This window comes from Vulpes lagopus, chromosome 23 (genome assembly GCF_018345385.1).
Source record: "Vulpes lagopus strain Blue_001 chromosome 23, ASM1834538v1, whole genome shotgun sequence".
In the NCBI taxonomy this organism is placed as follows: domain Eukaryota; kingdom Metazoa; phylum Chordata; class Mammalia; order Carnivora; family Canidae; genus Vulpes; species Vulpes lagopus.
The window spans coordinates 57,248,898-57,261,366 of record NC_054846.1 but is presented as its reverse complement, the minus strand read 5'-3'; the positions used below and the strand labels follow the sequence as shown (position 1 = coordinate 57,261,366).

At 61.7% G+C, this 12,469-nt stretch overlaps 1 protein-coding gene across 2 annotated transcripts in view; it reads left to right on the top strand.

Moving 5' to 3' along the window:
- KIAA0319L (KIAA0319 like) overlaps positions 1-11,545 on the top strand; it is a 91,019-nt gene extending 79,474 nt beyond the window's left edge. For both annotated transcript variants that reach the window (XM_041738048.1, XM_041738049.1), the window contains 6 exons: positions 615-774; positions 4,806-4,948; positions 5,626-5,748; positions 6,180-6,270; positions 8,067-8,158; positions 11,124-11,545. In XM_041738048.1, coding sequence (XP_041593982.1) covers positions 615-774; positions 4,806-4,948; positions 5,626-5,748; positions 6,180-6,270; positions 8,067-8,158; positions 11,124-11,311 — 797 coding nt within the window. In that variant the 3' untranslated portion in view covers positions 11,312-11,545. The remainder of the gene's footprint in view (positions 1-614; positions 775-4,805; positions 4,949-5,625; positions 5,749-6,179; positions 6,271-8,066; positions 8,159-11,123) is intronic.
- The last annotated feature ends 924 nt before the right edge of the window (positions 11,546-12,469 follow it).

Below are 12,469 nucleotides of genomic sequence, written 5' to 3'. Positions count from 1 at the left end.
TTGTTGTAGACAAAGCACAGCAAGTCGCTGAAAATCCTGCATGAGTCAAGGATAGGTTGTAGATACCCCTCTCGTCCTGGAGAGCTCGGCGAGCCACCTGGGCAGAAGCTTTTATTATTATTGTTATTGTTAAAGATTTTATTTGAGAGAGAGAGTGCGCGTGCACGCATGAGTGGGGGGGAAGGGCAGAGGGAGAGAACCTTTAAGCAGACTCCCCGATGAGTGGGGAGCCCAATTCAGAACTTGAGATCATGACCCCTGAGATCCTGACCTGAGCCGAAACCAAGAGTCAGATGCTTAACCAGCTGAGCCACGCAGGCGCCCCAGGACAGAAGCTTTAGGAGCAGACCTGGAAGTGTCCTCCTTCCCCACCCCCTTCACCAAACCCCTCGCGTCTCTGCTACGGCCTGATCCACAGGCTGGTAGGGAGCTCCTTGCGCCAGCCCCAGATCGCAGCAGCGGCAGTGCACGTCGGGCCCTACTCCTCTGCAGGCGGTCGGTTGCACCACTGAGTGCAGCCACTGCTTTCTCTCCAGGCCAGAACAGACACACAGTGGCAGCTCTGTGTTAACTCTCCTACTTCCAAAACCGTGACTGATCCACATGCTTTCCAGATCCCAGGAAAAACAACCTGGTGGAGATCATCTTGGATGTCAACGTCAGTCAGCTAACTGAGAGGCTGAAGGGGATGTTCATCCGCCAGATTGGGGTCCTCCTGGGGGTGCTGGATTCCGACATCATTGTGCAAAAGATTCAGCCGTACACGGAGCAGAGGTAGCTGGGCAATGAATGGGGGGAGAAAAGGAGAGACCAGGGGCCCCCTGGGCTTCTTGATTGAGCTGAGAAATAGTGTGGGTAGATGGAGAGAGGTGCGCTCTCTGACCCAGACCTACTCATGGTTTCCATTTCTTTCATGAACTCTTCTCTTCTAGCACAGGTCGCATACTCCGCGCTAGATATTGCAGCAGGGTACCAAGGTGCAAGGGCAGGAGAGGTCCATTATGTTCGAAGGCCCTCGTCTAGTAGGGAAGACACTCAGGATCAACATAGAACATCAGTACAGGAGGAATTTGACAGACTTTGTGGCATCATGGGGACGCAGGGCCAAGGCCAGTTAGTTCTGTCAGAGTTGCTGGGACAGGATGTGGTCCAGAGATGTCCCGCTGAGCAAGCTTAGAAAGACTAGGACACAACTCACAACTGGGGAATAGCATGAGCCACGGTCCTGTGATACGGAAGTACACTTTCCTCTGGAAGAAGTTGTTTGGCTCAGAGCACTCACTAGGCCCCAGGACATGGTGGGAGAGAAGACTGGCCGTGTAAATGGACAACAGTCAAAAGCAGGCCAAGGAGTTTAGTCTTAATAGTTTGGGAAGCGGAGGACTCATTAGGTGGTTTTATATGTATGAAGCTTCTGTTTTGTTTCTGTTTTTCTTTAAATATTTTATTTGAGAGAGAGAGGGGGGAGCACAAGCAGGGGTGGGGGCGCAGAGGGAGAGGGGGGAGCAAGCTCCCCACTGAGCAGGGAGCCTGATGCAGGCGGGGCTTGATCCCAGGACCCCAGATCATGACCCGAGCCAAAGGCAGACACTTTGCCGACTGAGCCGCCCAGGCGCCCCTTGTTTTGGTTTTGAAGCAAGGAAATTTTGTTTTGTTTTTTTTATTGGGAGACCAGTAGTGTGGAGGCTAAACCAAAATAGGGAGAGACAGAAGGCTGGGGAGCCTAGAACTGTTCTAGTAAAAAGGTAATAAAACCCAAGTTAAGGGAGTGGCAGTGGAACGACAGGAGAGGAGGAGTGAGAACAGAGGTAAATCAGAAAGACTTGGCGATCTTTTGGGAATGAAGGTGAATGAGGCACCAAACACAAGGCTTTAGGTTTGGGTGCCTGGATCGGTGGTGGATGCCAGTAAGTGAGGTTGGGGATACAGAGGGAATGGGTTCCAAGGAAAAGGTGATGAGTTGAGTTTTGACTGTTGGATTTAGGGTGTCTCCTGGCCTACCTGGGGAGAGGTTTCATCAGACAGTGGCAAGTGTGGGCTAGAACTTGGGGTGGGAGGAAGGGCCACTGCATACAGATAGTAATCAGAGCCACGAGGACAGATGAGGCACACCAGGGTGAGCGTCCAGCGCTCTGGAGAAGCCCAGTGGTGATGGAGGTGGCAAGGCCAGGAGAGCCAGGAACAGAAAAGCAGGCGGGAGGGGTCTGCTGGAAGCTAAGGGGCGGCTGGCAGGTGGGGCTGCCACCCAGGGAGAGTGTGAGGACATAAAACAGGCTTTGGCTTTGTAGTTAGTGGATCATCAGAACCATAGGACGTTGGGTGATGGATGTTGGGGGCAGAGTGCAGATGCACGTCATGGTTGGAGGACAGAGAGGTGGCCATACAGCAGAGCTTGGTGCCGAAAATAAGGTGGGGGATGGAAAGAACCCCCTTTAAAGACAGGAAATGCTTGAGCACCTTTATAGACCGAGGGAAGGTGCAGAGGAGGAGTAGAAGGTGGTGGCGGGGGTGGGCCCTGGGCGCCTTGCTGCAGGCGGAGCGGGAGATGGGAGGAAGGGGCAAGACGTGCTGCTGTGGAGGCATCTTAGAGGGAGACGGGGCGGTGCCCGTTCGGGAGCACTGGCACTGGTTCTGGGTTTTGTCTTTGAAACTGGAGGCAAGACCGTCTGCTTTGAGGACGTGAGAGTGAGGCAGGCAGCCAAGGACAGTCCAGGCTGGGCAAGGCAGCTCCAGAAGAGGGTGTTGGCTTTGAGCCATCTGGGGCCTCGGCCAAGGTTAGAGACAGGAGATGACGGCGTGGAGCCCCAGAGCTTTCGGGAGTGTGCTGTTCCCGGAGCCTCGCCCCCAGAGGTTAGGGCTCAGTGGGTCTGTGGTGAGGTCTGGCCACCGGAAGTCCCAAAGCTCTTGGTGGGGTTCATGGGTCCGAGCAGGATGATTAGGACTTTGTATTTAAGCTCTGCTGGCGGCCTGGGCGTGGGAATGGGGCGAGTGGCTGCTTGGACTGATGCAGCTGCCGGGGGTCGGGGCAGAAGCCCCGTGGAGTCATTGCTGGGGGCGCTGTGGGAAGTGGCATGGGACGAACCGCTGGCACACGTGCCCGCGCTGCACCTGCGAGAGAAAAGCGTCACCGTGGCACTGGGTTCCTGGCTCGGGCTGTGGCCTCGTGGAGGAGTTCGGAGGAGGATGGGCTTAGAGGGAGACTGACAACGGGAAGGCTCACGGGGCTGAGCACGGCGCTGCTGGGGGACTGACCTGGCCCTCCAGCCCCTCCCCGTGCCTTAGCCCACGAGCTGGGCCTGTCTCCTGGGAAAACGCTGGCGCCCTTTTATAGGCCTGTTACCGAGCCCCAGACAGGGGGATGCTGCCTGTCCTGCCACAGGGAGAGGGCTCAGGTGTGCTTACTTCAAGTTCTTTGGACCCGCTGGGTTGGAGGAGACCGTGGGAAGTGGGGGGGGGGGGGGGGGGCGGGCATCGTAGCAAGCGGTTGCAGGAGACGTGGTGATTCAGGAGAGACCAGGGGAAAGGAGGTGGAGATGCGAGGGCCGCTGGCGTGTGGGAATCGAAACTGTCAGCATGGATTAGGTAACTGGGCAGAATTCATGAGAAATGGGCCACAGACCTTTAATGCAAAGTTTGTTTCTTGATTCTGGGTTTGTAATCCCCCACTGTTGGTCTCACTGTGCAGTGAACTTTTAGAAAGCCTTCTGTGGTGCCACATGGAGGAGGTAACGCTTTGGGATAAACAGGTGAGGCTGCTTATCCTGGAAGCAGCTGATCCAGCGCCTCTAGGTCCCAGCTAGCTCTTCTGCGTGCCAACGGGGCCATATCTGGGACACACCTACAGCCCGTGTGACCCACTGACGGCAGAGGTCTGGCGGGGAGGCTGATGTGGAGTCCAGTGGGCTCCCCCAAACAAGGGCCAAGGCATAGAGAACAGACCGTGCCCACGTAAACATGTGGTCAGACATGGTCTGCCTTGGACAGAAATGGACAGAAAGCAGAGCGAATCTGGACACGGGGCAGCGTAACCTCGCACCAGCCACCCCACGGGGGCGGGTCCTCCTTGTTGCTGTCACGTGAGTGATCATTTGGCTGTTCTGATCCATGGATAATGCCTTCTGTGTTTTTTAAGATTTTATGTATTTAAGAGAGAGAGCAAGTGAGAGAGAACCCGAGCCGGGGGAGGGGCCGGGGAGAGGGAGAAGCAGATCCCCCCCCCCCCCCCCCCCGGAGCAGGGAGCCTGATGCCAGACGTGGCCGTGACCTGAGCTGAAGGCAGACGTTCACCCACTGAGCCAGCCGGGCAGCCCCCCGGGTGACACTCCGATGCTGCCTGACAGTACACATTTTCCAGAGTCTTGTGGTTTGTCTTACAGGTGACCTAGACACACACCCGATGGCACCATACCGCTCTTAGCTGTCAGAGGCTGACGGCAGAGATGTGCTTGTAACCAAGTCCCTGTTTCCTGACCTCGGGTTGCTGGTTGGAACGGCCCCTTTCATGAGCTGGGGCAGCTTAGGGCATTTCTGAGAGCATAGGTTTTGGAGTCGGACCTGTCGGGGCTGGGATTTGGCTCTGCGGTAATTAACTGTGTGACCCTGGGCAAGTTACTTAACCCCCCTGAGCCCGTGCTGTCCTCTGTAGAATGGTGATGACCCTGAGAACACCGTTGTCACTGGCCTGCGGGGAGAGCACAGCCCCGTCCTTAGCACGGGCTCTGGCACAACAGGAGGTGCCTTAAGAGAATGTGGCGACCGCTGCTGGTAGGGCTCCAGCTCATTGTCACTGTCGCATGTCTCTGCAGCACCAAGATGGTATTTTTTGTTCAAAACGAGCCTCCCAACCAGATCTTCAAAGGCCATGAGGTGGCGGCGATGCTCAAGAGTGAGCTGCGGAAGCAAAAAGCCGACTTTCTGATATTCAGAGCCCTGGAAATCAATACCGTCAGTGAGTACCTGGGGGCAGCTGGGATTGGAGCCTCCCCGGTGCGCACAGCTCCCCGTGGCCCCGCGTCCCTGGGCTTCATCCCCTGTTCTCGGGAACACGGAGACGAGCACTTGGCTACACTAGCAGGATCACGAGAGAGTCCCGCCCGGTGCAGAGGCCTGGGAGTTGGGGAAGAAAATGACATCTTTATTGTCACTAACCTCTGAGACTGTTCCCTGCCATGAGGAAGGCAGGCAGCCGACTCCACTAGTGGTCACAGAACCTGTAACTTTAAGGCAGTAGAAATCACAGGAAACTTCATAGCATATACCTGACGAAATGTCATTTTTACTCCTTGTTACTTTAAAATTATGACCCTTGTTAGAGCCGCTTCTACATCTGGCTACTTAATGTTTTCATAAAGACGCGTGTATTATTAGCTTAAAACTCTCTAAAGTATTTCAAGAACATGTGCAATATAAAGTGCTTTCCTTTGGAATGTACCTGGGTATTTTATTTTGGCATTTAAGTGGTGCAAAGGAGGGGCCCCGGGGCCTGAAAGACTAAGAACTGGCCACGCAGAGTAGCAGTGAGCCCCCGGTTCAGATGACGGCGCCCTGCCCAGCCGGCGGGGGGGCCTGGGGCCGCGGGGGGCCTGGGGTGGGGCCGGGGCGCTGACTCCTGCCCGCCGCCTTCAGCGTGCCAGCTGAACTGTTCCGACCACGGCCACTGCGACTCGTTCACCAAGCGCTGTGTCTGCGACCCCTTCTGGATGGAGAATTTCATCAAGGTGCAGCTGAGGGCCGGAGACAGCAACTGTGGTAAGTGCTGCCGGCAGGGCGGAGCGGAGTCGGGCAGGCGGGTGGAGGGTGTCCACGGCCTGTGAGCGGGTGGGGTGGGGTGGGGGACTCTGTGTCTTCCTCGTGCTTCCAGTCCTCAGCGCTGCGCCGGCTCAGGGCGGGTTCAGCAGCGGCTCGTAGGAACCAGGCTTAGGTCCGAGCCCTGCGTGCGCAGCCCAAGTCAGATCGGCCGCCAGGCGCCCTGTGCTTTCGGAGGCATCGTGCTGCAGCCTCCCCGAGGCCTCTGGGGCCGCCTCTGCAGCCGCCCCCCCCCCCCCCCCCCCGCAGGGCCTCCCCTGCCCAGGGCAGCTCGTTGGGGCGCGGAGCCAGGCCACCTGCCAAGGCCGGGGCGGCCCACGCCGCGCTCCTGGCCGCTCCGCTCACCACCCTCACCACTTGGTTTCTTTCGGCAGAGTGGAGCGTGTTGTACGTTATCATTGCTTCCTTTGTCATTGTCGTCGCCCTCGGAACCCTGTCCTGGACGGTGATCTGTTGCTGTAAGAGGTAAGACAGATTCTCCTTGGGAAGCGTTAGAGCTTCGGGTCACGGATTCTTCCGTTCGGGAGGTACTGGCACCTTCTGTGCAGAGGGCGTGAAGTCTTGGGGTTCCTGGCTTCCCGGCACTGCCCCACGCAGGCATCGGGAGGCCTTCATCACTGTGGCTCACTCTTGAGGGCCAGGCCGCACTCCCGCAGCCAAGGGCTGTCAGGGCCCTGGTTCCTGACCTGGGAAGCACGGCCACGGCCAGGGTGGGAGCGGGAGGGCCTGGGGGTGCGCTGGGTCACTTCTCTAGGGGCGTTACCCTGCACACCTGCCTCTGCACTTGACATGTGAATCCTCAGTCCTGCCCTCCTTTCTAGGTGGGGTTCACACGTCTGCACACGTTCACGTAACTGGAGATTTTAGTCAGTCGTGATTGTTTTGGGGTTTTGTTGTTGGAGCTTCCCATCTAGTCTTATTATTATTTTATTTTAAGATTTTATTTATTCATGAGAGACTCAGAGGAAGAAGCAGGCTCCACGCAGGGAGCCCGACGTAGGACTCGATTCCGGGTCCCCAGGGTCACGCCCTGGGCTGTAGGTGGCGCTAAACCGCTGAGCACCCCCCCCCCCGCCCCCGCCCCCGGCTGCCACTAGTCTTAATAATGAAAACTACAAAAAAAAAGAAAAAAAATACGTAATACATTCCCATTAAACATAAGTTTGATTTCTACCTGACTGTGTGCCAAGCACCAGGATAACACTTTTTAGGTAAAATATCTTTTTTTAAATGCACCTGTCAACCTTTTCTCATCTCACAGCTAAGGGGACGAAGGCGCAGGAAAATGGCCTCGCCTGTCCACCGACACAGCTAATAGGTGGCAGAGCAGAGATTTAACCTCACATAAAATGTAGAAAGCAAATTTTTAAAAATTCTCAGCAGTCTGAGAGAGCCACCACCGAGAGCTCTGTTGGTTAACGCCCCCCCCCCCCCCCCCCAAGCAGCGGTTGGTTGGTGGTTCTCTCAGAGAACTGAGTGTGTCTGACTCCAGTTGCCTCTTTCCCTTGCTGCTGTATGCATGGCTTAGAGGCTTCCAGCCCTGTACAAGGGCATGCGGATGCTAATCATCACCGGAATTTGGCTTACACCTGAGTTTTACAAAAAAAAAAGTGCTTTTTTAACCTGAAACCTCCCTCACTTAGGAAGGTCAGAAGGTGCATATAGAAATGCCTGTGCTGCGTTTAAGAACCACAGGAATGACATGACCGGTTCGTCTGGACACCAGCTGCCAAGGACAGAGAAGTTACAGCGGCCACTGGGATGTCAGCAGATCCCCCAGCCGATCCCCCAGCAGATCCGGGCCCGCGCCACCGGGTCCTAGCAGAGCAGCAGCCCAGGCCTCCTGCTAGGGAGATAGTGCCCCAGACGGGCGGCCGCCTGCTCTGCTGGCCCCTGAGTAAAGCTGTTTCCCTGCCCCAGCATCTTCCCTCCACGAACCGCCGCTCGTGGGGCACACTGGATGCGCCCGCACTCCGTTACCTTTACGTTCTAACGGATCTCTGCTTCCTTGTCACCGCAGGCAGCTGAGCCTGGGGTACGGTGGCCACGGGTTCCTGCCTTTCCCAGAATTGCCAAGGGGCCGTTGAACAACAGGCACAGCTGCCACCTTCTCCTGGCTGAGAAGCACGGAAGGAAACTGTCCTTCTGTTAGGCAGTGTCCGTGGGGACAAGGGGACAAGGCCTCTGCAGCCTACAGGCTCCCCGCATCCCGGAGCCCCACTTAGAAGCCCCTTGAGCAGCGGTGGGGTTGTGTTTTTCAGGCAGAAAGGAAAACCCAAGAGGAAAAGCAAGTACAAGATCCTGGACGCCACGGACCAGGAGAGCCTGGAGCTGAAGCCCACCTGTCGGGCAGGTATGGCCCTCGGGTGTAGGTGGGGCCCCGCACTCCTGAGTGCGCTGGAGACCGCTGTCCCTGGTCCCCCAGCAGTCCTGCACGTTCTGTGCCGAAACCCACCGTTGTCCCTAGTCCCCTTGCAGTCCTGCACGGTCTGTGCCGAGACCCATCGTTGTCCCTAGTCCCCCTGCAGTCCTGCGCTGTCCTCGCAGAGACCCACCGCCATCCCAAGTACCCGTGTCGCTGACAGCTGTTTGTTCTGGAAGGTCGTTTTCGTGCTGAGGGCTGAGCTGCCCGTCTCTAGTAGAAGCCAGCTGCTGGGTGAGCTCTGAGCGGCCCCCCTTTCAGTGCCCCTCCACTTTGCTGAGGGACTCCCCCTCTCCCCTGTGGGTCTGCTCGTTGGTTCGCTCGGTTCGTCCTGGCTCCCGGCCTTTCCAGCTGCCCCTGGTGCTCAGGCTGTCACCCTGGTCCCTTGGGCCTGGCCAGTCTGTCCTCTGGGTGGACGATGAGGTGGATGGCAGCGTGGGCTGCTGACGTCCCTGGAGGCCCTGTGGCCCCGAGACAGGCAGGGCAGGGGGGCTGCTGGCCTGTGGGCTCCAGCGCGGCTGGCCGTGTAGGGTGGCCGTGTAGGGTGGTGTCCGGTGCCTCCCTGCTGAGAATCAGGCCTCGAGTGGGCAGGGCCAGCAGGGTCCCCTCCCCTGGCCTGTTGACCCCAGGTGGAGCTGTTGCCCAGTGCCCTGCCTACAGGTGCCCGAGGCCCTGCTCTGCCACAGAGGCAACGTGGGCTCTGCACCCAGGGGCCGGGCCGGGAGGGTGTGGGGTGGCTCCTGGATGTCCTGCAGCCTGAGCCCGGGAAGCGTGAGGCTCCCACTGACACTGGGAGATGCTGGGAGTGCAGCTCGCAGCCCGCGGGGAGAGCATGCACGGCCACCCTCCTCGGAGCAAGGGCTTGGGGCGACCCTGGGTCTGGCCAGCCTGCGGGCTTTGAGAAACAGTGACCTCGTTCGCTTGAAAGGCGGGTGGGTGGGTTTCAGGTCTGCTTCCCTGGGCCCTTCGTCCTTGTGGGCCACCCTCCTCGGCAGATGCCGCAGCTCAAATTGCTATCCTCCCTACCTGCTCGGGTCTCGCTCCCCCCTCTGTCACCGCGCTTCCACGTCTTTCCCCGCCGGTCAGTGAAGTGGCAGAGGCCGGGCGGGCGTGGGACCAACAGACGCTGCTGCGGGGCCGCTGCTCCGACTCAGGGCCGTACAGGTGACGGAGGGGCCCGGGGCCCTGGGCCCGGGCGGCCGAGGGGACCTGGCGGACCGGCGGGAGGCAGCAGTCGAGGCAGAGGAGGAGGCGGTAGTGGAGGAGGCTGCTGGAAGGCGGGAGGGACTCCAGGACGCAGGGAAGGTGGCCTCTGGGGCAGGGCCGGGGTGGGGGTGGGGGGCGCAGCCCCTGCTGCGGCCCCTCCCGAGGGCAGACAGCGCAGCCATGGGCGCTCCTCGAGGAAGAAGGGGGTGCGCGATCGGCCCTTCTCCTCTCCCCCGACCCCCAGCGCGTGCAAGGGAGTCGGCGGGCAGGAGCAGGTGCCACAGAGCTCCCGGCAGGAACCTGCGCGGGGAAGACGGCACCCCGGGGGAGGGCCCGGCAGGCTCGGGGGAGCCGGCGCTTGGGGGCGACCCTGGAAGGCCGAGGAGGACCAGGTGACAATCTGAAAGTGGCCAAAGGAATTCAGGATGCTGGCGGTGACAAGGGTCCCCTCGAAAGTGCCGGCTTCGGGAAACAGTGACCTCGTTCGCTTGAAAGGTGGATGTGACGTGTGGGGGCCAGTGGGGAGGACCGCCTTGGTCCTGCCGGTGGCCGGGAGAGGCGCCCGCCGACCTCCGACCCGGGGCACGGAGTGGTCCCCTGGCAGGACCAAGGGAGCTGGCGGGGACGGCCCGGCTACGACGATGCCCTCCACAGAATGGGGCTCCCGTCCCTTCCCGGGAGAACGTCGGGGGGCGAGAGACGAGCCTGGGAAGCGCCAGCAGAGAGGACGCGCTGTAGGGGATGCGGGAGCGAGGGTGCGCGGGAGGCGGCGAGCCCCGACCCCACGGGTCCTCCTGCGAGCAGAGCTGCGGGGGAGAAGCCGCGGGTGCGCCGGGTCACCCAGGTCACCCGGGTCACCCAGGGCCCGCTCTGGGCGCCGCGGAGCCCCTCGCGCCTGGTTTTGAGCGTGTGACCCAGCGGAGGCCCCGCTCTGGTTCTGGACTCCGGGGAGGAGGGGGTCCAGCCCGGACACGGGGGGGGGGGGGGGGGGGGGGGGGGGGAGCCTGGGGGGGGGTAGCGGTGTCCGGGGCGTTTGGCCCGCCCGTTGAGCATCCTGCTGCGGCACATTCCCGGAACCCCGAGAAATCCTGGGGCGTCTACACCGGCATCTGCAACGGAACCTCCGCACTCTCCCCTCCCCCCCTCCCGACCTTGGTGGCGACCCGCTGCACTCCTCCCCGTCCTCCCCCGCTGGGCTCCCCCCCCCTTCTTGCCTTCACACAGGACTTGCGTTCGAGGGCCGCGTCCTTCCTCTTGCGGCCGGTGCTCATGCTGGGCAGCGCCCCGGGGGTGCAGTGCGGCCTGTGGAGGGGGCGGCTCGAGAGGGGCCCTGGGAAGGGGGGGGCCCCACGGGACACGGGGGGGGGGGGGCAGCTGCGGGGGCGGGGCAGGGGCCTGCGTCTCCCCCTGGCCCCCTACGTGGCGGCGGCTCCGCCTGCTGGGCTCGGGCAGGAATTCCGGCGGGGGGGGGGGGGGGCCCAAGGTGGAGGGTGTTGGCCCTGGGGTTCGAGCCCCTCCCCTGTCGGGTCGCCTGTGTGGGAGCCTGTGTGGGACGTAGGTGAGCTCCGGCCGCGGCCGGCACGTCGCTCGGGGGAGGTGCGTCCTCCCCCGGGGGCCTGGGGCGAGCCTCTGCTGTCTCCGTCCGCCGAGCTCAGCCCGGCCCTGACCGGCCTCTCCTGTCTCCCCGCAGGCGGCAGGCAGAAGGGCCCGACGCCCGGCAGCAGCCTCATGCGCTCCGAGTCCGAGCTGGACAGCGACGACGCCATCTTCACGTGGCCCGACCGCGACAAGGGCCCGCGGCCGCAGGGGCAGAACGGCTCGGTGCCCAACGGGCAGGCGCCGCTCAAGGCCCGGGGCCCCCGCCAGGAGATCCTGTAGCGCGGCTGCCGAGCGCCATCCAAGCTGTGAACGAGCGAGCGGCTTCCTCTCCGCCCGAACCTGCTGGGAGCGCCCCGCGCAGCCGCCCCGCCGGGCCCCCGCATGTCATGTCCGGACGGCGTCCTCGGGGCTCGTCCTCGGGGCTCGGGCTCCCGGGCGGGCGGCGCCCCCAGGACGCGCTCACACCGCCGCGCTGCCCTGTCGGGACAGGATTAAACGAGCTATTTAATTGTATGTGCGTGCGGGGCCGCGCCGCTCACCTGAACCGCTGACGTCACGGCCCGGGGGCGGGGCTCGGGGGACGGTGCGGGCTGCGGACACACAGAGGGTTCGGCCTCCCCCACCTCGCACTCCCTCCCCCCAGGCCCGGTGCGGACTTGCACCTCTGGGCCCCTGTGCTTCCCGTTAGGATCCCCGGGGCGGCAGGGGCGGCCCTGCGCCCACCATCCCTTGGGGTGGGGGTACTGGCAGCTTCTCCGGGTAGAGAAACAGGCCCGGCAGAGCCTGCGTGTGGTCCGGCTCGAAGGCCCCCGGGACCGCACCTGGGAGTCGGGGCACGCGGGGACCCCGACTTCGCGCGGCACCTAGGACTGCCCGGGGCGGGGCACCCGGAGGCGGGGGCCAGGACGTGATCACCCATGGGCTTCGCGGGCTCTCTCTGCTTGGGGGAACGCAGGCCCCATCCCGGGCCCTCCCGACCGCTGCCTTCACCTCCGAGGACCCTTTTGCAGCCTCTGCTCCTCCCACCAAGGGGGCAAAACTCACACCGTCCTCCCCGGCGAGGAGCCCCGCGCTAGGCTTCCACGCCCGGGGCACCAGGTCCCCTACTCCGAGGCTGGGCGGCCTGGGGGCTGACAGTCGCCCGGCTTCTCCAGGGACACGGCAGCTGCACAAGGGAAGAGATGGCAGGTCTCGGCAGCGCCGCGCAGGGGACCCGGCCCGGAGTCCCCGGAGGGCGACTTGGGAGTAGGACACGGAAGGACTCGAACTGTAAGCAAACACCGGATGGGGCTGGGGCCGACGGAGGGCGGAGACCAAGGCAAGGGAAGGTCCGTCCAAAGGCTGCAAAAACCGCTGCTGAGCTTTAGAGCTGAAGTGCCACGTTCACGGAGGGCTTGAAGCCGCTGCGACCTGGAACTGGACTTCCTAACATCTACG